Genomic DNA, 26963 nt, shown 5'->3' with positions numbered 1-26963 from the left:
TTCTTTCCTTTTTTTTTTTAAGATTTTATTTCTTTATTCATGAGAGACACACAAGAGAGAAGCAGAGACATAGGCCGAGGGAGAAGCAGGCTTCCTGCGGGGAGCCTGATATGGGACTCAATCCTGGAATCTGGGATCATGCCCTGAGCCGAAGGCAGAAGCTCAACCACTGAGCCACTCAGGCTCCCTAAATGATTTTCTTTTTCTTTTTCTTTTTTTTTTTAAGATTTTATTTATTTATTCATGAGACACACACACACACACACACACACACACACACAGAGGCAGAGACATAGGCAGAGGGAGAAGCAGGCTCCATGCAGGGAGCCTGACGTGGAACCCAATCCTGGGACTCCAGGATTACGCCCTGGGCCGAAGGCAGGTGCTAAACTTCTGAGCCACCTGGGCTGCCCCTTAAATGATTTTCAATCACAACTTTATTTGAGATGCTGAAAGGTATTAGTATATACATTAAATATCATCAAGTAACAAGCTAGCAAAGTATCTTTGGATTTGGAGAAAAATGTATGAACTTTGCAAAACAACTTTGTGGTTTTTTTATCCTTTGCTTTCTTGTAACTTGAATGAATATTCTCTTTAGAAAGAAAAGGCCAAACCAGGTGAAAGAATGTTTGTGGGACACTGGTGACAATTTACCAAGCCCGTCCCTTCAAAGATGAAGGAAGGACTGCATATGGCAAATGATCGAAGATCTTGGCTTGTAAGTACATGTTTGTTCCAATGGGCTACTGGCATGCCCAAGGTGCCTCTCAAATTTTGAACAGTTACCTTACATCCCAAGGTTTACAATGATCCAGGGGGTATATCTTTCTTCTAGACAATTCAAGTTTACTAGCCAAAGCTTCTGAAAAGAAATCTAGAGGGATCCCTGGGTTGCGCAGCGGTTTAGCGCCTGCCTTTGGCCCAGGGCGTGATCCTGGGGACCCGGGATCGAGTCCCACGTTGGGCTCCCAGTGCATGGAGCCTGCTTCTCCCTCTGCCTATGTCTCTGCCTCTCTCTCTCTCTCTCTCTCTGTGACTATCATAAATAAATAAAAATTAAAAAAAAAGAAATCTAGAGGACCAACAAGAGTGGGCAACTTTAACCCTGAATCCTCAGCCCAGAAAAACTGGATGCTATTTGCCTCACTTGCTGCTGATCTAAGAGATGCTGTATAGGCATCTCAGAGGGAAGTAGGGCTGTCCAGGAAGGACTTTTGGGGAGAGACAAGTGGTATGGCCATATACCCAGGTAGGGGCAGTCTCTGTCCAAATGTGGTGCCTGACCCATCATTCTTTCCTAGCCAGAAACTATAGCCAAGCAGGTGTGCAGGGCTTCAGGTGGCCCCATGTTAAAACCAACACCCTGCCTTATGCCACCATATGTGACAGGCAGTGCAAAGATTGTACCAACTCTTAATTCCTAAATCTCCTTGGATTTCCCCTCTAACCCACAGTTCTCACATGAAGACAAATCCATCCTGGTGATGCTGGGGGATAGTGCCACCTTCTCAGGCTACTTCAGCTCCCGCTCCAGCCCAGCTACCGCCACTTCTTAGTGTCTTCTCCTTCCATGAACTTTTCAGATACCACATTTCCATCCTTGGCTTCCAGTTACCCTATGGTTGTGGAGGGCATGGACGAAGGCCCTTTATTTTATTTATTTTTTTTAAGATTTATTTTATATATTTTAGAGACAGAGAGTGAGTGCATGCATGGGGAGGGGGGTAGAGCCAGAGGGAGAGAGAATCTCAAGCAGACTGTACTGAGAACAGAGCCTGACTCAACCTCACAGCCCTGAGATCATGACTTGAGCTGAAACCAAGAGTTGGATGCTTAACCAACTGCACCACCTGGTGGCCCCAAGGACCCTTAAATACAGTCAGTTGTCCAGCACCCACTGTCCACAGTGAATCAGTTGGCTAATGAGAATATCTATGTGGCCATACCTCCTGCTGGTGACAGGACTATTCAGTCGACTCTCTGTTACCAAAGTCACATACAATTCAAATCCACGTGGACACAGCACACTTCTCCACTTGGACCTCCTCATTCTATCCCACTCATGCTCTTTCTTTTACTTCCAGGCTCCAGTGACATGCTGAGTGAACTACAGGCCAGCTAAGGGCTCCTGGACACCTGGGATGAGATATGATCAGACCCTCCTCCTGTTGAGCATCTACGAGCTGGCATCCTTCAAGTGAGAGTCCTCCCCTCAGACTGTTCTGACTCTATCACCTTCCCTGTGAAACTAATTCCTTTTTTTTCTCACGTTTTAAAACTTTATTTGCATATTAAAAAATTGTGCATTCCAACAATTAAACTCATTTGAACTCATTTGGCACCTGATTAAACTGCATTTTAACAGCCTGCAAGATACCTTGGGCCAGCTTGGTTTTTTACTCTAGATCTCAGTGTCCTCCCACCCAGCTTCTTCCTTCACCAACATGCAAGTTCTTTTCCTTCCCTGCCAGCCAGCCAGACAGGCAGATGGGAAAGGCAGGCGCCTTCGTTGTCAGTAGTTCTCCATTCTTTGATGTGAAAAGGAGCAGCACAGTCATTTAAACTTGATCCAACCGCTTTGCATCTTACAAAGTTAAACAGCTAAAAGAAGTAAAATAAGAAGGCAATGCTTGTGGAATGTACAGTGCATATTGGCGGCGCACGCCTCATTACGATTCGCCTGCTTGCTTCTCCTGTTCAATCGTTTCTTTCGAAGGCAGTGGATTTTTCTCTTGCGTTTCGGTCTTCTTCAATTTCGACTTATCGAATTTCTCAATCTCAGCCATATCGGGTTTGTCAGACATGGTTGCAGAGGAAGCGGAGCGAGGCGCACGAGCGAGCTGGATAGAGAGGGATCCGGTCTGCGCTGTGGTCGCTGGCGAATAACTAATTCCTCTTTAACTGGGCACCCGGGTGGCTCAGTGGTTTAGCACCTGCCTTTGGCTCAGGTCATGATCCCTGGGTCCTGGGGTTGAGTCCTGCATCGGGCTTCCCGTGGGGAGCCTGCTTCTCCCTCTGCCTATGTCTCTGCCTCTTTCTCTGTGTCTCTCGTGAATAAATAGAAATTTTTTTTTTTTTAATTTTCCTCTTTAACTGTTCCCTGTTCTCTCTGGCCCACTGAGATGCTTCCCTGTTGCCTTGTGATCGGGACAGACAATGTGACGTGGGGAACCAAACTGTAACACGAGGCTGCTGGATTCCCAATGATGCCAGGGCCAGATAGAGTCCCCAGACTATTGGCAGAGGTTCAGCCCTGGGAAACAGACATGGGAAACCACTTTTCACTTTCAGAATATGCTTGGAGAGGTTCAAGTTTTCCATCAGAAAACTACCTATGGAAGGAAATTGGGTGAGTGGAGAGAGATACCAGATCAGTGTCTGTAATTGTTCTCTCTCCATCTATGATCCAGGCCAAGGATGTTCCATAAAAGGCTCCCTCATTCATGTACCTTGGCCACATGGAATTTCTTCACATGCTGACCTGGACCTCACCTGAACTCTAATGAAGACCCTTCATTTGGGGATTGATTATTACTCTCTAAGTAGTTCCATGGGTTAATTATTTAGACCATTCCTTGTTTTCCAAGGCCACCTTACCTGGGACTTGCCAAGGGTGGGTGGGGGGTGGCTGTCCCAGGTTCTCTCAGATCCAACTGTAGCTCTGAAGATCTTGGCATGGGGCATCTGAGTGGCTCAGTTGATTAAGCATCTGCCTTTGGCTCAGGTCATGATTCCAGGGTCCTGGGATCGAGCCCCTTATCAAGCTCTCTGCTCAGTGGGGAGCCTGCTTCTTCCTCTCCCTCTGCCTCTTGCTCTGCTACTTTTGCTCTCTATCAAATGAATAAACAAAATCTGAAAAAAGAAAAAAAGACTTCAGCATAAATCAGAGCTCTGGGCCCTTCATTCATCTGGAAGGAAAGGGTGGTTGCGAGGGCATGTTGAGTTAGAGGTGCTTATGGGAAGTGTCTGGTTCCTGTGTTTATGAGAAGGGTCTAAGCTGAAGATGAAGATTTGAGAGTCATTTTTTTTTTTTTTTTTTTTTTTAGATTTGAGAGTCATTAATGCAATTTGAGGTGGAGTAGAAGCCACGAAGATGAGTTGCTCAGGTAGAATGAGCTGCGGAGGAAGACGGTAAAGGATGAAGCCCTGAGAGGACCAACAAGAAAAGGCCACGCAGAGGTGCGTGCAAAGGAGATGGAGCATCTGGAGAGGCTGTAGCAGAACTAGGAAAGAGGGGCTCCACTAAAAATATGAAGAAACTTCAGACAAGAAGGGAGACAACAGTGTCAAATGCAGTACAGAAGTCTAGTAAAATCAGGCCTGAATTAGATTCAACAACTAGGGGACTCCTGGTGGCTCAGTCGTTTAAGTTTCTGCCTTCGGCTCAGGTCATGATCCCAGGGTCCTGAGATCGAGCCCTGCATTGGACTCCTTGCTCAGCAAGGAGTCTGCTTCTCCCTCTCTCTCTGCCTCTGTGTTCTCGCGCGCTCTCTCTCTCAAGTAAATAAATAAATCTTAAAATAAGAGATTCAACAACTGGGAAATCCCTGGGGACCCTCAGACCAGCCCACTCAATGGCTTGGTGGGAACAGAATCAGGGTGAAGCATGAGGTAGGAAAAGACATTAGGGTTCAAAGCCAAGGGTCGAGAAAGAATTCTTGAAATGTCTTTGGTGCAAAAAGGTGATTTTATGAAAGCACGGGGACAGGACCTGTGGGCAGAAAGAGCTGCTCTGGGGTCATGAGGAGCGGCCTGTTCATATACTTTAAGTTGGGAGGGCTTAGAGACACCTTAAGTCTCTAAGGAATTTTGGAAGCAGGGTTTCCAGGACCTTGATGGGGTAGCTATTGTTGGGAAAAGGCCATTTACTACTGTCTGATACAATAATGTCATGGGCCCCTTCAGATGAATATTGTTAGGTCATATGCTTGGGGGATGATCTCCAACATGTATCTTGGGGGGTTAGAGATAAAGAAAATTTCTAAAGGAATTTCTATATGTTAAAGTAGACTTACAGGATCCTAAGATTCCCTTCTGCCCTTAACAAAGTATCAACATGGAGGCATTGAGTCCCTAGAGGAATGTCACTCTGCCTGTTTCAAGGTCTTGTCACTGGGCTGTAGGGAGTAAGAAAATTTAGCAATTTTTCTTCTGCCTTTGTTTTCCACATCAAAGCATATGCTGTGCTGGGATGCACTGAGAACTTCGGGTACCAAAGAAATATCTCTGCCCACCTCAACTGGCTATGCTCACCACCTGTTTCCATTAAGGTTTCTCTTAGCTAAAACACTCAAATACATTGCTAGTCTGGACCAATGCAATAGTGTGGAATCTATTTTAGTAACATAAAAACTAGTGCAAAAGTTTTTCTGGATTCATGCATAGTACTACCTTACAGTTTACCTTCAGGTTCTGAGTCTGCAAGCTGGTGAGCACTTTAATTGGTTTCACATAATCTAAACCTGGCTTTCCAGGGCAATGCTAGTCCCACATCACCAATTCCACCGACAACAATAACTGGCTGGAGCGTGGGTAGGGGCCCCGGCCTTGCCCTCTCCACCTCCTTTTCTTTTTTTTAATTTTTTTTTTATTTATTTATGATAGTCAGAGAGAGAGAGAGAGAGAGAGAGAGAGAGAGAGGCAGAGACACAGGCAGAGGGAGAAGCAGGCTCCATGCACCGGGAGCCCGACATGGGATTCGATCCCGGGTCTCCAGGATCACGCCCTGGGCCAAAGGCAGGCGCTAAACCGCTGCACCACCCAGGGATCCCTCCACCTCCTTTTCTTACACTTAGCTAGCTTCGCTCATTAGTTCACTCATTTGTTGGGCCCCTTCTCTCTCCGCAAGGGTTTAATTGTCAAATAAAACATATATTGCATACACTTATACCAGGCTTTTACGTTTATTCACAAAGCACTTTCCACCATTTACCTCTCACCACCCCTGCGAGGAAGGAGTAGGCTGGAAGGGCAGCGGCGCGGTGCGTGCGCCCCCTGGCGAGGCTCCGGCGCGCTGCAGCCTCGCGGGGGCGCTCCTCCGCCCCCTCCCCGCAGTCGGGAGCTCCAGACGAGGCCCCGAGGCGCGCGCCCGCGCAGAGCCTCCTGGGAGATGCCTGGGCTATACAGATCGCGGTACCCCCCGCGCTGCCGCCCTGACGAAGAGGGCGCTTTCTGGTGACTCTGAATCTTGTTCATTAGGGCCGTTTGGATGCTGCACAAGCCTGACTCGGTATTGACAAGGGGCTTTTGGGGAACATGGTATCTCTTTCGCCGGAGGCACGAACGGACTTCGCTGGCGTCGTTTCTTGCACTTGCTCGTTGTGGCGAATCTGCCGTTGCGTCACGGGGGCTAGGCGCGCCCTAACGTGAAGCTTGCGGAATCTGCTGTGGGAAGAAGAACGCCAGGGTTTCTCGAGCATCTGCAGTCATGGCGACTACCCCCAGTACGGGGGCCTCCGCGCCGGAGGCAGCGGGTTCCGCCGAAGCCCCGCTGCAGTACAGCCTTCTTCTGCAGTACCTGGTGGGCGACAAGCGTCAGCCCCGGCTGCTGGAGCCCAGTAGTCTGGGCGGGATCCCGAGCCCGATCAAGAGTGAGGAACAGAAGATGATCGAGAAGGCGATGGAAAGCTGCGCCTTCAAGGCGGCGCTGGCCTGCGTGGGAGGTGAGGCAAGACTAGGGGGCCCGGTGGGAGGCTGAGGGCTTGCACGGCAGCGGGGTCCTCTGCCAAGAAGACCACGGCCTGGGAGGCGAGGAGCCTGTGGACCTCGCTCCTGACTGCACCCCTGCCTGGATCCGTGAGCTCGGGTGACCCCTCTCTAGGCCCTGAGGTTCTTTTTCGCCCCTGGAAATTGGGTCAGAGAATCGGTACCATATGGGTTGGGGCCTAAAGGTTATAAAATGCCTGCCTTCATTCGTTGGTTCGCTTTTAAATAAGCATTCTTTATTTTTTTTTTTAAGATTTTATTTATTTATTCATGAGAGACACAGAGAAAGAGGCAGAGGGAGAAGCAGGCTCCATGCAGGGAGCCCGATGTGGGACTCGATCCCGGAACTCTGGGATCATGCCCTGAGCTAAAGGCAGACGCTCAACTGCTAAGCCACCCAGGCGTCCCTAAATAAGCATTCTTTCAACGAGTTGTTAAAAGTAACCGTCACGTGCTCAGGGGTGGAGGGACAGGGTTAGAGACCAGAGCCAGGTTCTCATGAAGCTCACATTTTAATATATATATATATATATATATATATATATATATATATATATATATATATATATATATATATAGAAACAAGAATGTTGGGAAGGAGCCAGGCAGGAAAGTGGAACATGGGGGAGCAGCAACTGCCAAGGTCCGGTAGGAGCTGGCTTCCTGTTTGAAAAACAAAGGACAGGGGTACCTCTGTGGTTCAGCAGGTTAAGCATCTGCCATCAGGTCGGGTCATGACTCCAGGGACCTGGGATCCACCCCGCCTTGGGGCTCCCTGCTCAGCGGGGAGTCTGCTCTCTCCCTCTCCCTCTCCCTCGGCCCCTCCCCCAGCTAGTGCTCTCTCCCTAGCTCGCTCTCAAATAAATAAATAAAATCTTAAAAAGAAAAAGAAAACAAAGGCCAGTGTGGACAGTGTGATTAGATGGTGGGAAACAAGGGGGAAAGACTCCCCCCCCACACACACTTTTTTTTTTTTTTTAGACCTTTTGAAAAAGGATTTGAGAGTGTATGGTGTCCCTCCTGTAAAGAGGTTGGCCACATTTGCAGATGAGTTGAAATCTCATGAGAATGAAAGACAAGAAACAAATACAGTGGGAGTGCAGGTATGTAGTAGAAAGAGAGCAGTATTTTTATGGTTTGGGGAAGGCTACAAGAGGTGAGACTGCAGCTGTATCTTGAAGGATTGAGAGAATGGGGGTAAAGAGGAGGAGAAATGCCCTTTCAAGTTGGAGGTGGAGTTGGGGCTTTGGGCTTTTTTGTCTTTAGGCATTAGAGCAGTAATTGATGCACATGATGACCCAGCATAGAGTGTGGTGAAGAAAGAAAGTGTGGGTGGGAAGACGGCATAGGGAATTTGCAAAACTGAGGTGCAGTGCAGCCTGGCCTTGGTGTTTGTTCATCATTATGTCCGACCCTACTACATCACTTACATATTTGTTAAAATGATGAATAAGTCTTTGTAATGCTCTAGAGTGGGAGTGATACAGGCCTTAGACTAGGATGATAACTGTGAACATAGGGTTGTAGGGGAAAGCAAAGAACCGGTCAGAAATGCCCTTCAGCTTTGGAGTTGGAGTGCCTGGAAAGAAGGAAGAAAGTCTGGAGGGAAGGTGCCCATGACTTCATTAAACATATTTTGACCTTGGGGTGATGAGAGGACATCTATATAGAAGTGTCTAGCAGGCTCAGAAAGATGGGGACAGCAGTGTATGGTTGCTATTTGGTAGCTTTGTGACCTTAGGAAAGTTACTTAACCTCCCTGAGCCTCAGCCGATTCAGCTGTAGAATGGAAAGGGTAATAGTATCTACCTCACGAGACTATTGTGAAGAATAAAAGGAGCTGTGACTATAAAGCATCAGAGTGATTGGAGCATGGTACTCACTAAATGATAGTTATGAATGTCACCATTGTCAAGGGAGTGATTTGCAAAGTTGAGAGTTGAATGTATGAGTACAGACAGAACAGAAGGTTAAAGATCGAATCTTCAGGAATGTTAGAAAATGAAAAGAGGAAGAAATCAAAGACTGAGAAGAAGATGTCAACAAGATAGTTTACGGCTTGTGTGATGTGCAACCAGATAACTGGAGAGTTTGGTAAGATGGAGTAGGGGCGGTAGGTAGGGGGTGTCCTCTTTGCTGGTAGCCAGCCAAATGTGCAATTCGAGTATGACCTCATTACAGTAACCCAGAAAACATGCCAAAGAAGTCTTCATCTGTGTGTCTTTTTAGGATTTGTCTTGGGAGGTGCCTTTGGAGTGTTCACTGCTGGCATTGATACCAATGTGGGCTTTGACCCTAAGGATCCTTACCGTACACCGACAGCAAAAGAAGTTCTGAAAGACATGGGACAGAGAGGAATGTCTTACGCCAAAAATTTTGCCATTGTGGGCGCCATGTTTTCTTGCACCGAGTGTTTGGTAGAATCTGTAAGTGTCTCTGCCTTCTGAGAAAGACTTGTACCATCTTATGACTTCTAAAGAGCGCTATTAATTAGAAAGCAGAGCAGAAATGTCTGATACTTGCTAGATTGAATTTTCATTGAATAGTTCTGAATGTAAACTTTTTGTGCATTTATTGCATTTACTTGGGCTTGCATTGTTTTTTACGTTTCTTTGTAGGCTAGAATTTGGTTAATGATTTATTTTTTAAATTTTGTAAAATTCTAGTTAACATACAGTGTAATATTAGTTTCAGGCATACAATATAGTGATTTCCACACTTCCTTTTTAAAATTTTTTTTATTTTTTTATTTTTATTTTTTTTCACTTCCTTTTTTTTTTAAAGGTTTTATTTATTTATTCATGAGAGACACACAGAGGCAGAGGGAGAAGCAAGCTCCATGCAGGGAGCCCGATGTGGAACTTGATCCCGATATCCCGGGACTGCGGGATCACATCCTGAGCCAAAGGCAGACGCCCAACTGCTGAGCCATCCAGGTGTCTGATTCCACACTTCCATACAACACCTGGTGCTCATCACAAGTGCGCTCCTTAATCCCTATCACCTATTTCACCCATCCCCCACCCCCTCCCCTTCTGGTCACCATCGGTTTGTTCTCTGTAGTTGAGTTTGTTTCTTGGCTTGCCCTTTTCTCTCTTTTTTTCCCTTTGCCTATTTGTTTTTGTTTCTTAAATTCCACATGAGTGAAATCATATGGTATTTGTTTTTCTCTGACTTATTTTGCTTAGCATAATACTCCCTAGCTCCATCCATGACATTGCAAATGGCAAAATTCTTTTTATAGCTGAGTAATATTCAAGTGTGTGTGTGTGTGTGTGTGTGTGTGTGTAAACATCACATCTTTACCCATTTGTCAATAGATGGACACTTGTCCTGTTTTCATAATTTGGCTATTGTAGATAATGCTGCTATAAATATCGGGATGCATGTTTCCCTTTGAAGTAGTATTTGTATTCTTTGGGTAAATACCTAGCAGTCTGCTGGATTGTACAGTAGAGCTTTTTTTTCTTTTAAGATTTTATTTTTAACTACTCTCTATACCCAACGTGGGGCTCGAACTCCTAACCCTGAGCTCAAGAGACACATGCTCCACTGACTGAGCCAGCCAGGCACCCCAAGAGTTCTATTTTTAACTTTCTGAGGAACCTTCATACTGATTTCCAGAGTGGCTGCATCAGTTTGCATTCTCACCAGCAGTGGAAAGGGGTTCCCCTTTCTCCATATCCTCACCCAACACCTGTTGTTTATTGTGTTGATTTTAGCCATTCTGAGAGATGTGAGGCGTTAGCTCATTTAGTTTTGATTTGCATTTCCCTGGTGATGAGTGATATTGAGCATGTTTTCATGTGTCTGTTAGAAGTTGCTTAATCATTTTAATCATGAGACTTATTGGGGAACCAGAGAAGAGATTTTGATTGCTTCTCAAATGGTACACTTGGTTTCAGCACTCTGGTACCACCTGCAGGAAGTATCCATGAACACATTCAAATTTTAGGAACTATACTTTTGAAAGTGAAAAGGATTAGGTTTCCTTTGGGGGAGGGACTAAATTAGCCAGCTAGAAACTGTGTTTTTTTTTCCCTTAATCATCTTGTCTGGCTTGTTTCTTTGGCTCTAAACTGCACTTTTCCACCCACAGTACCGGGGAAAATCAGATTGGAAGAACAGTGTCATTAGTGGCTGCATCACTGGAGGAGCCATTGGTTTCAGAGGTTAGTAAACAACTCTTGCATGGTTTTCTTTGTGGCCTTGGACAACGTGCTATAGTTGACATTTTCAAACATGTGAGTGTTCCAGGGACAGCCCAAGGCATATGTGGATACTTGATACTCTTCCCTTCTGATAAGTAACACACATTTACTTTTGCATTAACTTAATTTTGGGAACTTCTCTTTTTTTTTTTTTAATTTTGGGAACTTCTAATATCTAAATCAGGGGTTTTCATCTTTGGCACCACTGGCATTTTGGACCAGATATATCTTTTCTGGGAGGAGAGTGGGGCTATTCATGCATTGTAGGATGTTTAGCAGTATCCCTTGCCTCTACCCACTAGAAGCTAGAAGTATCAGTTAGCAGTGACTATTGAAAGTATCTTTTAGACATTGCCAAATTCCCCTAGGGGACAAAATCACCCATGGTAAGAACCACAGAAAGATCTACATTTTAGAAAAAAGATGGGATGCTTGGATGGCTCAGAGTGTGATTCTAGAGTCCTGGGATCGAGTTCTACCTCCAGCTCCCCGCAGGGAGTCTGCTTCTCCCTCTGCCTCTCTCTCTGTGTCTCATGAACAAATAAGTAAAATCTAAAAAACAAAACTGCCCTCACATTGAACACATGAGAACTTCTCCCAGTAGGTAATTCCTGAACTGTGTTGATTTGCAGGATAGTACAGACGTACAGCTAAGTCTCATTCAGCTCCGGAGAGCCCATTTATCCAAAGTCCCTGCTGGACTTTGTCTCAAGCAGTTAAGACATTTTAATACTGTACAACTGTCAGTTTTAATATTATGTATAAGTTACACGGTAGTTGTTTTTGCAGTTGAGGATTCTTAGATTTCTACCCATTGAAAGCCAGATAGAGGTATTCTAGAAATGTCAGGTTATCAATTGTAACAACAAAGAAAACTGTTCTCTGCACTTCTCCCTGTTGGTGTGCCCATCAAGGGGGTGGTGTGGGGTGTCAATGACCCAACTCTCCTCCCAGTGTCCATTGCTGGGCCACTCTCTATCTGCTGTGCCCTGATTTGCCCAAAACAAAAAGCCTGTTTTCTCCTTTTCTGAAAAGCAGGATGATTTGCTATCATTAAAAGCTGCTTCTGCTCCTCTGACAGCCATTTGTGATTTATAGAGTAACTTTTCCTTTGATCTTTCCATCGCTCAGCTTTGTCAGGGACTTTGAGAAGCTCAGCTCCCTCTAGGATTGCTTTGGTCACCTTCCCAGGAATTTATTTCATAAACAAATCCGGGGAACAGGCCATATGCTTTCACTTGGTTCCAAGGGCTGGTTCTCTTAACCAGTTTCCTGCCTGCGAGGAGCTATTTCATGAAACTGGAAATCGAAATCGTAATTTTTTGGAATGAGAAAAGCTGGATGTACAGCTAGATAAAGCACACAGGAGTAGATTGTGGACACTGCTTCGTAGAAGTCTGACAGATCTGATGGGTTGGTTGAAGGAGAATATTGACACCAGTGTCTCTGCATCTACGGCGAGGCACACTTCTGAATGTAGTCTGACTCGGTGTCTGTCACCACAAGTAATGTCACTTCTCTTTGCTTTACAGCTGGCTTAAAGGCCGGGGTCATTGGTTGTGGAGGTTTTGCTGCTTTCTCTGCTGCAATTGATTATTACCTACGGTGAGAGTTACTGCCTCCAGGGAAGGACACTGCCACCCCAGGATCAGAGCTGCCCTGTGGAGGGCAGTTGCTTCAGAGACCACACACCTTTGCTTTCCCTCATGTGGTTAGCGTCACGAGGGAGCCACCTGACTGCCACCTTGAGGAGCCACGTTCTCGGCTCCTGGATTCCAGCCACACTTTGGGGGTGTGGAATGTGCCATACCAGCCCTTCTCAGGCAGATCAGGAATGTATTGACTTGTAGGAACTCAGCTCCCCAAAGGTTCAGCCCCGACCACAGCTGGCATTCTGGCCATTCGGTGCGGTGGGACCAGAGGTGACTGGACACAGATCCAGGAAGCTTGTCTACTTTGGATGTCCCTGTAGTCGGTCATCTCACGTGGCAGGGCAGAGTACATTTATACCTTCTGACCCATTGTTATTTCGTTTAGTGTTCTTTGTTAAAAAATATTATATTACAATTTAAAAGGTTGGTTAAGTTTTTGGCAGGAGGGAACAGCGACAGAGTCTTCGGAGCTGCCTTTGGAGCCAGAGTCGTCATGTCCCCTCCTCCCTTTCACTTCCCATTACGAACAATAAAGGCCGTTCATACTATAAAATCAATGAATAAATAACAGGTTGGTTTATTTTTATTTTCATATTCCATGATTCCCAAAAATGGTGCCAGGTGGCCCAGAGATTGGACATCCAGAGGGAGAGTGAGAAAGCTCTTGAGAATAGAATGTTCGATTCTCAGGGTTTGTAGAATAGTGTTAATGGAGATTGTTACCTCAGCCGGGGCCTACTGTCCAAGAAGCCTAGCCTAGCCATGTCCTAAGATACATGGACATTCCATGCATAATCCTTGGCCTCTTCTAAAAACCTTCCTGTGTGCTGGCCGATGGGAATGCCTATGGTCTGAGCCACATTGGTTTTATGGTCTGACCACTGGACTAGACCCAGCTCAAGGACACGACGTATGAAGACTCCTGCTAAGGTCCTCCTGATGACTCAAATCAGCAGCTGCTGGGGAAGATCAGTGTTGAGGGGCTGTTCACCACTACCCTTGTTCTCAGGTATCAGGCTTTTTCGTTTATGTGTGTGTGTGTGTTTAACATAGTTTTTTATTTGACCTAGTAGTAGCCTTTTTTTGACAATAGCAGCTCAGCTTGATTATGTGCCCTGGGGCAAAAAAAAAGGCTCTTATGGTTAGGATCTGCCACGAGTGCTTCTTTACTCTGGTCCTTTGGTAATACATGAAGGTAATGAGCTCAGGCTTTCCCATTTGGGGGCAGGAAGGTAGGCTTGGTGGGGCCGTGAAACTCCAGCCACTTTCAGCCAGCAGTAATGTCTTGTTTTCTACTGTACACAAACGCCTTCACCTTTTTTGGCTTTCTTACCCCCCTTTTCTGCTGTCTTCTAACTTACCTCCTTCTAACCAGAATTCAGACTTGGCTGAGAGGTCCTGATGTCCTGTGGTGTGTGTGTGTGAGAGTGAGTGATAATGTCAAATTCAGCTTGGTAACACCTTTCTCTGGCCATACCCATTTTCTTTGCAGTGAATGTGAGTTAATGCATAGAGTTTACGTCCTTCTATGATGAATTCTAAATAATATTGAGCCCAGTCTCACAGGTATGAGGCTTCACTGCTCCTAGGCCGGCTGGAGTATCCTCAAAGGTCTGGGAACAAAGGAGTGTTTCCTATACTGTCCCTAAATAAGTCACCTATGAGCACTTTGAGAGCAAGAGCAGACGCTCCTACCTGGCAGCTGTCAAAGTACTAGGATGCCTGGCATTTTCTACCAGGCAGTCTAACAAGGAGGGTCAAATACCCTGAATGAATACAAGAAACGCTGCCTTTATGACTCCCTTGAAGCAGATGAGCCCTGGGGCTGTCAGTAGCCATCATTTCAATAAGCCAAGCATTGTCCACATTGACTATTCAGTCAAGAAAGGAGATGAATAGTTTCCTGTTTTAGATGGCTAAGGAGTCAGTATGAGCTCACAAACCAAACACCAATTTTCAGAGACATCTGTTCCTGATCTCCAGAATAAACATTGTGTTCACTGGCTTAGGCTGGTGGGAACCTATATTAACCCTGCTGGCTCTCCTAAAGGGAGGCTGGGCCCCCTAGGGGATCCAGCCTCTCCAACAATCAGACTAGGCCAAAAGGCTGCCCCAAAGACATCTACTTCCAAGGAAAATGTAGAGAAAAGTTTACATAAAGTAAGAAGCCTCTACTTGGGTTGACAGCTTTCTGCCATCCCTCGCAGGCATACTGATGGCCAGGTCTTTGTTGGGGCCTTTGTCCTTCATGAAAGGAATCTGACTGGTGACGGACCTGGAGGACTCTGCACAAGGTCTTGGGTTTGCCTACCTCCCCCCCCCCCCCCCCCAACTGCCACAGCCCCCATAGGCTGAAGGGAAGCTCAAGGGAAGTTAACTGGGTGCATAGATTCCTGGAAACTCCTCCTATCTGGAGGCAGCTGGAAGAGTTAAATATTTAGATTGGTGGTCTTCCCTGGACTACTGAGTATACAAATGTCCACACCACAGGGCTGAGTTGTGTGCAAATGTTGGGGCTTTGCATTTTTTTATTAACATTTTCCTCTCACGTGGTTTACATCAATTTATAATAATCTACATAAGTTGAAACAGAACATAGACAAAAAAAATATATCCTTACCAACTTCTTAAAGTCAAATATTAATGAAGATTCCCATCCTACCTGTATCAGCAAAAACTGGCAGCCAACAGCCATTGCCAGCAGGGACAGGCACACTGGGATTCCTGCAGGCTGGGTGCTGGGCTCCTGTTGGCACAGCCTGTCCTGCTGGGCGCAGTGGCCAGGGGTTCTGGGCTGCGCAGCCCGACTCAGGAGAACCCATGGGCTGTTTCCTTGGAGTGCAGCTTCTTCGGTGTCTGGTACCTGCCCCTCCCCACCCTGGGGGTGGGATTTATAAATATTCTGAGCCTTTTGCATTTCTCAGCGCCCCCAGCCTTCCTCCTATTCTCAGGATCGCCTAAGCAAGCCTGGGGGCTGTGGTAGCTACCTGATGCCGAGAAGCCAACATCTCGTTTAGGGGAGGTGGGAGGCACCCACTTTTAGCTGTAGCTAGCTCTAGCTGGGCCTCCAGTTCACCATCATCAGTGGCTTTGGAAGCACAAGCCTTCCATGCCACACGCCAGAGTGCTGAGCAGAGGTTCCAGGGATGGTCACAGGCTGGGCTCTTCAGACTCCATTGTGTTCCTTCTCCACCTCCGGTCCCAGGGAGCAGGGCTCCTTGCTAAGCCACTAACAGCTACGTGGTCAGAATCATTTCCCTCCCTAGGCTTTTCTTTCCTCTCATGTGCACAGAATGTGTACCGTTCTGCCCAAGACTGGGCAACAGGTGTAAACTAGATGAGAAAGGGCCCTGCCTCTCACTAAGCCAATGCTATAGCTTTAGGGCCAGCAGACCCTTCTTTAAAACTCAGCCCTGAGTGCAAGCTAAGGGAGCGGTTTCTCTAATTCTGAGGGCCTAGACTCTACTCTCTGCCACACAGGAGAGCCAGAAAACAGTGCTCAAGCCCCTGCAGCCCGGGAGGGTTTGCTCTCTCAGGCCAACTGCCATGTGCTGGCAGCTACTGCTCGGATGGGAGGAAACTGCCCTTTCAGGATACCTCTTATTCCTTCCTGGTACGGAGAAATGGGTCTCATGGTTGGGAATAGAACCTGCTGATCCTCTACTCTGGAGTAGAGTGTCGACAATGTCCCCAGCAAAGCCCAGTCCCGAGAGAGGCAGGTGCCTGGGACTCCTCATTCCTCCCCAACTTCTGCAGTTTCCTAGAGTTCAGCCAAAAGGCGCATCTAGAAGCTGTGGGTGAGGAGGCAGCACCATGATGGCTGGCTACTGCTGGACTGTGCCTGTCTTTCCCAGGCCCCGGAGCACACGTGGCCATAGGGGCTGCCCTGTGGCAGTGCTTGGCTGTGGAGGATGTGTAAATTCTAAGGCAAAGTTACCACGAGGTACGAGAGGTACCTGGAAGGGGCTGCCTCCTGGACGGAGCCTGCCTGCTTCCGGGCACCTGCTTCAGCCCTATCCATTGCCCTCCTAGAGACCTGGCTCCAGTAGAAAAGCCACTATAATCCCTTGCTGCTGAGAGCCGCTTCCCCCCAACTTAGGGTGCCCAGTGCTACATGGCACTTTTCTGGATGTTCAGCCCATCCTGTTTCCTCAGTGACCCAACTCTCCCGTATCCCTGGATTCCTGACCCTCTGGCTCTCTTGATAGCAGGTCACTTGTGAGTCTTTACACTCAAAGGAAAATAGAACACCAGGGGAAAAGGAACTGAAAAGCAGAAGAAACAGTCAAAGATGCCTCACTGGGAGGCAGGAATTGGAACAGATAAACCCCAGAAATGGAGATTGTCAGGTGGAAGTTCCAGAAATCTGCTCTCTAGCTCTGTGCTAAGCTGAGGATTAGTGTGAGGCTGCCTCCGTGTCTGACATGTGCATGGGCAGCAGGGCGAAGCAGGTGTGCTTCCACAGGCTGGGGGCGGGGGAAGGGCCGGAGGGCAGCCAGCGGCGGCCTTGGATGGGGCCACTGCCACCGCCGCCACCGCCACCCGGGGCCCCCTCAACTCTCAGAGTGATGGAGCAAAAACCAAGGCTGCACATGCATGTGGGCAGGCTGGGAGGAAGGAGAGGGTGGAGGCAAACCGAGGGGACGCGGCCTGGAGGCTGCGATCTGGGAGCAGGGCCAAGAGAGGAGAAGCTGGCAGCAGTTACAGAGCGCAAAATAAAAGCCCTTGGACTGGACTTGGGGGGTGGGGGGAGAAAGTGGTGGAGGAAACGAAAGAACAAAGCAGGCTGTCTGTATGCCCACACTGGGTCGGTCACTACCATTTCTGCATGACAAATAGACATAAAACAATTCCTGAACGGCACGGAGCATTAGACACAACTAGAGGTACGGAGGGCAGGGTTGGGGCGTGGCGGGGGAGGCGGGGGCAGCCGGCTTTGTACAGGTGGCACGGAAGATGCACATATTCCAGTTCTTGGAAATCTGCGTCCCTTGGAGTCTGGAGTGCTGGGTAGGGGGGGGTTCCTAGTGTAGTCTTTCCAGTCTGTGTCGGGTCCCCGGGCTGGAGAGGCTGGCCGGGGCGTCCCCACAGCAGCTCCCACCTTGGCTACACGTCAGTGGAGAAGTACAGTGTGTTCCGCTTCAGTTCTGCGAAGGAAATGGGGGGGTGCTGCAGGTAGTAGAGGAGGACCTGGACCTGTGGGGGGACAGGGAAGACTCAGCCTGGGCTCCTTGTCCTCCTGGCCCTCCTCCATTAGGTGGAGAAGTGGTCCCTGGGCTGGGGTCACCTCTGTGCCCCCCGCCCCCAACCTTGGGCTGTCTCAGGCCACTTGGCCCTCTCCAGAAGCCCAGGTGTGTGCCCACTTGTAGCAGCAGAGGGCGCTGCAGAGCAGAGGGCTGCGGAGCCCAGGGCCACTCCGCAACCTCAGCCAGAAGCTTCCAAGCCTGCTCCAGAGGTTGGCTTTGGCTGCGCGGCTCTGCCTCCAGACTGGACTCTGCCCTGGATCTCGTAGGGATTCAGGGGAAAACTTCCTCACTTTGGAAGCAATCCTAGAGCTTGCACACATGAGGACAAGGCCCCCAGATGTGCCCAAATCGAGTGGCGAGATTGAGGCACCCCCAGGATTGCAGTCAGCCCCTGGGACAGATGTACTCCAGGCCCCTGGTGCAGAGCCCTGCCTCCCTGGTGACATCCTACAGACTCAATGCCCAGCTGCTCAGCAGGGAAGGGAGTGGCACCCTGAGCTGTTTTCCCTCCGCCCCCGAGGGGAAGCCCGTCGCACGACTCTGCCAGTCACAGGCCCACGCAGTGCTGGAGGTACCTGTGCCATGACATCATGGGACCAGATGTCTGCAGCTGACGTGAGGTGTGCTTTGCTCTCCACTTCTGAGGGTCTCAGTAACGTGGGGCCAAACACAGTAGCCAGGTTGTGAAGGGACATTTTGTTGACGGGTTCCTTCTCAGCAACCCTGAAAGGTGGGGGAGGGGCCACAGAAGTCACTTCTTAGCAGCCACTGGGAACTCCAGACCCTTGTCCTTAGCTAGAAGAACTGGAAGGACTCCCAGAAGGTGGGCACTGCCCACCCTAAGGGTAGAGACCTCTTGGTAGGGAGGGACGAAGCCAATGGACCAAGTCTCCAGCTATGTCCCAGTACGTTCCTATATTAGATTCCTAGCTCTCAGGGCCACCCCTTGATGGTAAACTGCCAGAATGAGGACCAACTCCAACTCCTTCGCCTTGGGGATAATGACATTACCAACTCAAGAACTTTCCCTCCTGCTCCTGCTCACCACAGCCTGTGGGGACGTCCTCATCACCACCACCGTACAGATGAAGAAACCAGAGTACAGAGGCGTGACGTGACTTGCCCAAGGTCACACTGCTAGCCAGCGGCAGAGCTGGGGTCTGACCCCGCACGGTCTGCCTTCAGAGCCCATGTTCTCCACCACCCTGTGCTCTCCCCAGAGTCAGCCAAGCTGCCGTGAGGTGCTCGGGGAGAGGGTCCCTGTGTGTGTGTGTGTGGGGGGGGGAAGTGGCAGGGGTCAGCAGCAGCTGCTAACTAGACCTCGGTTCTGCCTGCTGTGCTGTGGCAAGAATGACCCTAATCCCAGATGGAGCCCAGGGGCTATTCTGTGTCTTTCCAGAAGGGTCTTCCTCATGGGACTCCACAGTTGCTTCCCTTCGGATCTTTCTCTGCTTCTTACCTAATGGGCCACATGCTCAATAGCTATTTTCTCTGAGTGACAGCAGGGGCTGCCATCTGTGGCTGGGGTCCAGGCAGACCCAGTACCACCCAACACATCAAAGAGGCCCTGGGCCTCCCTCGGCCCAAGGAAATGTTCCTGTGGCTGAGACCACTGGCCATGAGCAGTACCCGCCTCCACTCCCAGCTATACCATCATCCCCAGCCTCTAGACAAGAGCCACGGATGCGCATGATGACTGCTTTGGAAATGGGCAAACATTGCCCAGTCAGGAGGCAGCTGTGCAGCCAGCCCAGCCCCCGCTACACACACACACACACACACACACACACACACACACTAGCCAGGGGCCCAGATGTGGGAACAGACTGCCTGGTTCCCAGGGTGGAAAACCTAATGGATTTTCCCTTCCCACTCCTCTTCTGTGTGTCCTCTCCCCACAGTGCTCACCAACCTATGGGAATTGGCTGGGGCTTCGGTTCTGGCCAAACCAGAGGGAAAATGTCTCATAATGGGAAAAATAAGACAGCAGCCCCAGGCATTTCCAGGGCTCTGCTGGCCCTCCAGAGCTGGCCTGGCTGAGTCGCAGCCTAGAGCCCAGGCCCAGGGAGGAGCTGGCCCACAGCGTGGCCCCGGCTCAGGGTGCTTCCTGGTCCTGGGTGGCAAGTGGATTGAAGGGACACCAGGATGCTTTTCCTTCCCACTAACACCCGGTCCAGCACTGGGCTCCAAATCGAGTGGTGAGGACACCGTGAGGGCTGGTTTCCATTCTGAACTTTGCTGCAGGCATCGACTTGAACAGCTCTTTGCTGGACTCAAGGATAGAAGGGGCGGGCAGAAGGTGGGAGGGGGCTTAGGATTTGGGATCTGTGCCTTCCAAGGACAGAGCGTTGCTAACCTCAAGCAAATCTGTGCTGGGCTGGGGCTCAGTTTCCCTATCTGTTAGATGAGGTGTAGGTCAAGACCAGCAGGTTGCAAACTTCTGACTGTGAGCCACAACAAACACACTTGATGTCATAACCCAGGACACATGACCACGTGCAACTGAACAGAACAACATGCACGCTACTGCTTGTACCCTATGTACCCTAACAACATGTACCCTATGCTGTCTGGTTCCTTCCATTTAAAAATGTGAAACTGACTGAATGACCACTGACTACAGGATCCACCCAGTCGTTGGTTCTGGCCCTGTCTTTCTAAGCAATGTATGGCCAATATTTGAGGTTGTTATTAAGACTCAAATATTTCTCAAAACAGAAGAATTTGAAGGCAAGAGTTTGAAAAGCAAACTCTTACCATTTGATGGATGACCCAGCAGAGGCCAGCACCCATGAGGCAGGGCTGAGGAGGTGGGTTCCCCAGCCAATGAATGTGTCCTCCCCAGACAGTGGCCTGCCCTGGGCCCCCGCTCATTACCTTTTCAAGTGTTCCAGCAGGAAGAGGAAGGTGATGAGGTTGGGGTCGGGCAGGGTGCGGAGCAGGTGCATCATGCAGTTTTCCTTGGCAGCAGGGTCTGACAGGGCTGTGGGGAGAGCGGAGCTAGGGTGGGGCTCAGCTCCCGGGTGGGGAGGCCTGAGCAGACCCTGTGGGGGAATGAAGGGCCTAGTATCTTCCCGGGGGTGGGCTATGAACAGCTGATTCCTGTGGAAGCCCCCACCTGTGACCTGTAACTCAGTCAGGAGGCCGGCTGGGGGGAGCAGGCAACTTTGGACCCCTCCTGCATGGGCCTTCATGGCTCTTGCCCTTTCCCGTCCCTGGTCTAGGAGGCTAAGTTTTAGGCAACGAGAACACTGCTTTGAACATTTCCTCTCTTTCAGCTGCCTGTGATGCTGGAGCAGGCATTTAGCAGCCTTCCGTGGGGTTCCTCACTTCTTGTGGTGGCTGAAGCCCTGATCTGCCCGAGGAGGAGGCAGGGGAGAGGCAGGGGAGAGGCAGGAGGGAATGTGCCCAGGCCTGGATTCAGCCCAGGTGGGTGGCGGCTGGAGCCCCGCTGGCAAGGCCCTTGGCTTCCGCCCCACCCGTGGCATCAGTGAGAGTGAGCAAGTGCTCCTCTGGAAGGCTGGGTTCCAGCCATCTCCAGTGCATTCCAGCCAGGCTTGTCTTTGGCTCTAGGATGCTGGCCCTGACCACCCACCTCAGGGCACATTTCCCTGGACACCAGGCTTTCCAAGCAAGGAGGTCAGTATTCAAGGAGGAAGCACAGAGGGCGGCCCACAGGGATAAGAGGGGAGAGAGGCAGCTGAGAGAGGGTCCAGCCTCTGGATCAGGCCCCAGCAGGTCACGCCTCACCCTCTCAGAGCCATGGACGTCAGCCCAGCCCTCTGGTCCCACAGAGCCTCACCGATGCCCTCCATGAAGGCTGGGTAAAGCCGGTCTGTGAGGAGGGGCTCGGGCAGCTCCCGGAAGTAGAGCTTTAGGGTGCCGGCGATGGCATTAATGTCCATGTCACTCAGCATCAGCAGGATGTCCTTGTTATCTGCAGAGGGGGTGCAATCGGGAGGGCACCAGCCTGAGCCCGTCTTCCACGCAGTCCTCAGCCAGGTGGGCGGGCCCCGCTCCATCCCACACGACACAGCCAGGGAAGCCCCCACCCACTCCATGTGAGCTCTGGTCTCCCCAGGAAAGGCAGGATGTAGGCAGTGCCCACAGGTGGTCTGTGACTCAGTCCTGTGGGGGGCAGGGGAGCAGAGCTCTTCATCCAGAGTTCTGGAGTCACACTCACACCACATGTCAGACACCCTCTTTAGAATCTCCCCACTGCTGAGCCTCCCTCTGGAAGGCCCCGCACATTTTTTACACGTAAAATCATGTTCTGACAAAGCCTCAGCTTCTAGGCTGCACCGAGGAGCCGTATGCCAGCACATCCCCAGTCCCTCACCCCCAGGCTTCCCGAACACAGGCCTCCCCTCGGCTCCCATGGAATCAGCACTGCCTGGGCAGTTCAGGTTGCCGGACTACTGAAGCTTGAACCAGCAAGATGGGGGAGAGAAGAACCAGAAAGGTCAGGCCCCACCACGGAGGAGTTTACAGGGCTAGAGGCAGCAATGTCCCTCCCCCAGGGCACTCGGGCTCTGGAGAGAGCAGAAGGGAGCCCAAGCCAGCCAGCCCAGGCTCGAAGCCCTTTAATTTCCTTACAGCCCACTATGCACCGGGGAGCTAGCAAGAAAGCCAGGAACACAGGAGTAAGGAAGAGCTGAGGAGAAAGGAGGCTCAAAACCTATAAGCTGGGTGACTTGGCCTCTCGGAGTCTCAGTTCCTCATCTGCAGCAATCGATAAGGGACTGGAGGGGAGGCGATGTCACAAGAAAATACAGGCAGAGTCCTCGCATCAGAGACTCCGAGATGGCCCACCGCGTGGCACACTGAACTGTAGTTCACAGGACAAGGCTCCTTGGCCATCGGCTACTTGGGGCCTCTCTGTGGACAAGGCCTCTGGTTCTCCTGCGCTCCCGGAGTGCCCTCTCCCCACCAGTGCCCAGGCAGGGCCTCCCACACTCACTGGCATCAAAGACAGCCTTCAGCGCCTGGATGTCCGTGGCCACCCCTGATATCCGGTAGATGCCGACCTCCTCGATACCCCTCTTCTCCACCTCCTCCACACACTGCCGCACGATGTAGGGCACCTTGGAGCGCTCCCGCCTGTTGGGAGGGGCTGTGAGGGGTGGTGGAGGGCGTCCCCTCCCCTCCATGGAGACCTCACAGCTCCCTCTCTGCATCCCTGGATGGCTCCTGCTTCCTCCAGGGTTGGGGCCTCGGAAGGGGCTAAGAGCCCCCCCCCGCCCCGCCCAACCAGCCTGGGCAGGCTGTACCACAGCAAGGGACAAAGGCAGGAGGAAGGTTTGGGAGACCAGCCCAAAGACTCCTGAGGCAAGAATGTTCCCCAGAACAGATCCCAACTTCAGGTGCCTACGTGGGACCTACACGTGGTCCACTGAGGCTGATGCTTGAGGTCCCGGAGACCAGGGACATGGAGGGGGTGGCAGGGAGCAGAAGGATGCAGACCCTTTCCTGAGGGGCAGCCACTCCTGGCTTCCGGCCTGCTGGTGTCAAGCCTCAATGTACACTACAGTTGTCAGAGCTTCTCGTTTATTACCAGAAGCTGACGGTCTGGGATTTTCACAGGCAATCTCCCGGGGTTTGTTTCTTTCTACAGCATCGTGTAGGATGGAGACCTACCCCAGCAGGCCACTTTTGGCTTCCAAACTGGCCATCCGTCACTACTGAGCTGGAGGGCAACCAATTAGGGGCCAGACAGGCGGGGGGGGCTGGGCGGCAGGGGCTGCCAGGGCCCCCGGGCACCAATGCCAGCGCTCAGACACTGCGGGCGGCACCTACTTAGTCACCACGCTGATCTTCACGCCAAAGACGCCAGTCTGCTTTTTGGATGGAGTCCTCTTCAGGCTCATATCCCGGCTGGTGAATTTCATGGAGAATTCAACTTTGATCTGGTGGGGGGGAGGCAGGCACAAGGCCCCCCAAGTATGAGTGCCTGCGGAGCGCCTCCAAAGCCCGGGTCCCCTCCCCAGGGCTGTGGACGAGGGCCATCTTCACCACCCGGGGTGGAAGTGGGAAGGGTGCAGGCACAGGAGAGGGGACGGGGCGCGACAGCACCCCGAGGACAGCAGCCAGAGGCCCACCCACTGCGCAGACATTTCCTGCCTCTCCGGACTCACCCCGTTCATCTCAATCACATCTGTGTGCCAGTTCTTGGTTTCTACAGTTTGTGGATCCAACTGCAGAGAAAGGAAGAAGGAGAACGTGAGCGTGAGGGATGGAGATGACGGCTTGGGGGCAAGCTCTCTGCTGGCTGGCGGCGGTCACAGTGGGCTAACTGGTCAGGAAGGCAGGATTGGGGGCTATGGTTCTCTCAAAATCAGCCCTTCGGGGTGGCTCCAGCACCCAGCCCCTCCTGTCCTGGCTAGTAAAGGACTCCCCTCCTCCGTGAAAGGGCTGGGGCACACGAGTAGGCACGCTGGCCCATCACGCCTCCTTTCTTCCTGACCGCCGCCCACTGAGATGGGTTCTATCACCCACTTTGCAGATGCAGACACAGGCTCACAAACAGGAGGTGCTGCAGCCAGTGCATACGGAGGTGCTGAACGGGGGTGGGCAGAAGTCAGGGGCCCCAACTCAGGAGCCAGGCTGCCTGGATCTGAGGCCTTGGGATCCTGGCTCAGCCTCTTCTGCTTCATCTGCTCCCCATGGCCAGTAGCAGAAGCTGCCTTGTGGACTGTTGCGAAGGCTCCCTGAGACAAGTGGGGGTGAGCAGCTGACCTCCAAGGAGAAAAACACTCTGTAGGGAAGGCCCCCGGATTGGGCAGGAGCTCCAAGAAGTGGGGATGGCAGGGGAGGATCCGAGGCATCCCTCACGGGGGACAGGACTCCATTCCTCTGACTCAGTGGCCTTCAAAGTGTTTTTCCTTGCGCACCCACACGACGATTTGGAAAAATTATGCACTCCCCAGCACATTTGCAACTCACCATCTGAATATTTCCAAAGCAAGTTTAAATAGTTGCAAAGAGTAGGACTTCCAGGATAATGTAAATATTTACATCTTAAAATAAAACTGTTACATCACTGTCTTCAGTGTATTCAGTGGGATCCAATTACCACAGCGATCTGATACCCACCATCATCCATGAGGAAAATACAAGCTCTCCTTTTCCCTTGCAGATATCCTGCATGGTTTCTTTGCCCTCCCAAAGAGTTTTGTCCTAGTTTGTACTTTTCTGTCTTACGGTCTTTTATTCATCACCCTATCATATTTTGCTTCACCAAAAATATCTGTACAAGTAGCAATGAAATGCTTCCTGAGACCACAAGGCTCCAATAATCAAGACACGTTCTAGATTAGTTATTACAGTGACCGGCAGAGCACAAAAAAAACACTAATCAGCACGTTACAAATAAGTTCTAATGAATATTCAGCAGCCAAGTACCATCTTGGTGGGCTTGCGTCTCTTCATGAGGTGGGTAGAACACTTTTTTTGTTTTAGTTCGTGTGTGTATTTTGCTAGGGTGGAACTGGGTGCAGCCTCAATATGAGTGTGTGTATGTATGTGTGTGTTCTAAGTTGACTTATTATTTTTTTAGTAATCTCCACACCCGATGTGGGGCTCGAACTCACGACCCTGAGATCCAGAGTCCCAGGCTCCGAGACTGAGCGAGCTGGGTGCCCTGGGTTTTGTTTTTAAACACATAAAGGGTGAAACATCTTGTTCATGTAAGTAACTAGATGGGGCTGAAAATAGTTTTGTTATCGCAGTGTTAACTTTTTCCTCTTCAGCTGCCTTAAATTACCTATATACCTAATTAGCAAACTTTATTTTAAATGACCTCTCAGGGGATCCCTGAGTGGCGCAGCAGTTTGGCACCTGCCTTTGGCCCAGGGCGCGATCCTGGAGACCCGGGATTGAGTCCCACATCGGGCTCCCTGCATGGAGCCTGCTTCTCCTTCTGCCTGTGTCTCTGCCTCTCTCTCTCTCTCTGTGACTATCATAAATAAATTAAAAAAATAAAAATAAAAAATAAAAATTTATAAAAAAAAAAATAAATGACCTCTCAGCGGACAATTTCCAATAGTTTTGTGGAGAGCAAAGAACTAGAAAACACCGGACTTGTGAAAGCATTCATCATGCAGCCATCAGCATCTTCTATTTCTCCACATGTACCCCTATGTTTCTAGAGGCCCCACTGTTGGCCACCCAGGAGGCCTTGGCACCCTGGGCTGGGCCCCACAGCGAGCCCTGGGCTCCCGGCAGAGGAGGGCAGCTGGAGACCAAAAGCCCTTCTCAGGCAGATTGCTTTCTGGCAGTTGCACCTGTGGGAGCTGAGAGCCTACAGATGGGTTCTCTGAAAACTTTACCTGCCCACATACCGCCTGCAAAGTCTGTGCACCCCCAAGAGCATGTGCACCACAGTGTGGCCACCACTGTTCTAGTTTTCCACAGAGCTAAACAATTGTGTGGGCCCAGGGTGGGCTGGGTTCTGGAGCTTCCTACAGCTTGAGGGGACTCCGCACCTTTTTCTTCTTCTTTTTTTTTAAATTTAAGATTTTATTTATTTACTTGAGAGAGAGAGACAGAGATAAAGAGAGCACAAGCAGTGGAGAGAAGCAGAGGGAGAGGGAGCTGCTGAGCAGAGAACCTGATGTGGGCTCGATCCCAGGACCCTGGGGTCATGACTGAGCCAAAGGTAGATTCTTAACCGACTGAGCCACCCAGGCACCCACCCCCCTTCCACACCTTCTATTGTCCACACACCAGCTGGGGACAGGTGGCAGTGGCTCTGGGGTCTGCATGTGGGCCAGCTTTGGTCTAGGCCCTGCCTCCAGCAATAGGTTCCCTGCATGGAGGAGGGGTGGAATTGAGCAGAGAACAGGGGGAGAGCAGTGTGGACAGGACTCAGCAGCCCCCATGCTCCCTGACCCTGTCCGAGCACCTCCTCACACAGAGGAAGGCATGTGGGATACATCAGCCTGGCTGTGGCCCAGGCTCAATACTCCAGAAGCCCTGGGGCCAAGCGTCCTACTGGTCCCAGAAAACTTCCCTCTCCTAGACTTTTTTTGTCCCAAACCCTCACCAGGTCTGTGGCACAGGCTGCCCCTCAGGTGCCCCTGCACCTAATGCCCCTCCCATGCTCTAATCTCCCATGACCTGGCACTTCCTGGCAGCTGCCATGGACT

The 26963-nt window shown here is 50.4% G+C and overlaps 3 protein-coding genes and 1 long non-coding RNA gene across 9 annotated transcripts in view; 2 read left to right on the top strand and 2 right to left on the bottom strand.

Annotated features, from left to right (window-relative positions):
• Positions 1-2350: 2350 nt before the first annotated feature.
• On the bottom strand, positions 2351-2832 carry LOC102152706 (thymosin beta-4). Its single transcript, XM_038548428.1, has one exon. The coding sequence runs from the start codon at positions 2805-2807 to the stop codon at positions 2673-2675; it is 135 nt and encodes a 44-aa protein (XP_038404356.1). The 5' UTR covers positions 2808-2832; the 3' UTR covers positions 2351-2672.
• Positions 2833-6108: 3276 nt separating this feature from the next.
• On the top strand, positions 6109-13136 carry TIMM22 (translocase of inner mitochondrial membrane 22). Its single transcript, XM_038548427.1, has 4 exons — positions 6109-6665; positions 8938-9134; positions 10808-10880; positions 12452-13136. Exons 1-4 carry the CDS (start codon positions 6431-6433, stop codon positions 12526-12528), a joined length of 582 nt encoding a protein of 193 aa, XP_038404355.1. The 5' UTR covers positions 6109-6430; the 3' UTR covers positions 12529-13136.
• A 1928-nt stretch (positions 13137-15064) lies between these two features.
• ABR (ABR activator of RhoGEF and GTPase) overlaps positions 15065-26963 on the bottom strand; it is a 186263-nt gene continuing 174364 nt past the window's right edge. For 5 of the 6 annotated variants that reach the window (XM_038548422.1, XM_038548420.1, XM_038548421.1 and 2 more), the window contains 7 exons: positions 23952-24011; positions 23614-23723; positions 22778-22917; positions 21620-21754; positions 20695-20800; positions 18393-18540; positions 17678-17767 (listed from right to left, as the gene is read on the bottom strand). In XM_038548422.1, the coding sequence (XP_038404350.1) occupies positions 17678-17767; positions 18393-18540; positions 20695-20800; positions 21620-21754; positions 22778-22917; positions 23614-23723; positions 23952-24011 (789 nt within the window). Of the gene's footprint in view, positions 17768-18392; positions 18541-20694; positions 20801-21619; positions 21755-22777; positions 22918-23613; positions 23724-23951; positions 24012-26963 lie in introns of all 6 variants that reach the window. The other variant, XM_038548426.1, reaches the window with a different exon arrangement.
• LOC119873333 lies at positions 20144-23032 on the top strand. Its single transcript, XR_005364748.1, has 3 exons — positions 20144-21246; positions 21391-21456; positions 22416-23032. It is a non-coding gene; the product is annotated as an uncharacterized LOC119873333 (long non-coding RNA).

This window comes from Canis lupus, chromosome 9 (genome assembly GCF_011100685.1).
Source record: "Canis lupus familiaris isolate Mischka breed German Shepherd chromosome 9, alternate assembly UU_Cfam_GSD_1.0, whole genome shotgun sequence".
In the NCBI taxonomy this organism is placed as follows: Eukaryota; Metazoa; Chordata; class Mammalia; order Carnivora; family Canidae; genus Canis; species Canis lupus.
Note: the sequence above shows the minus strand (reverse complement) of the source record. Positions and strands in the feature narration are given on the sequence as shown.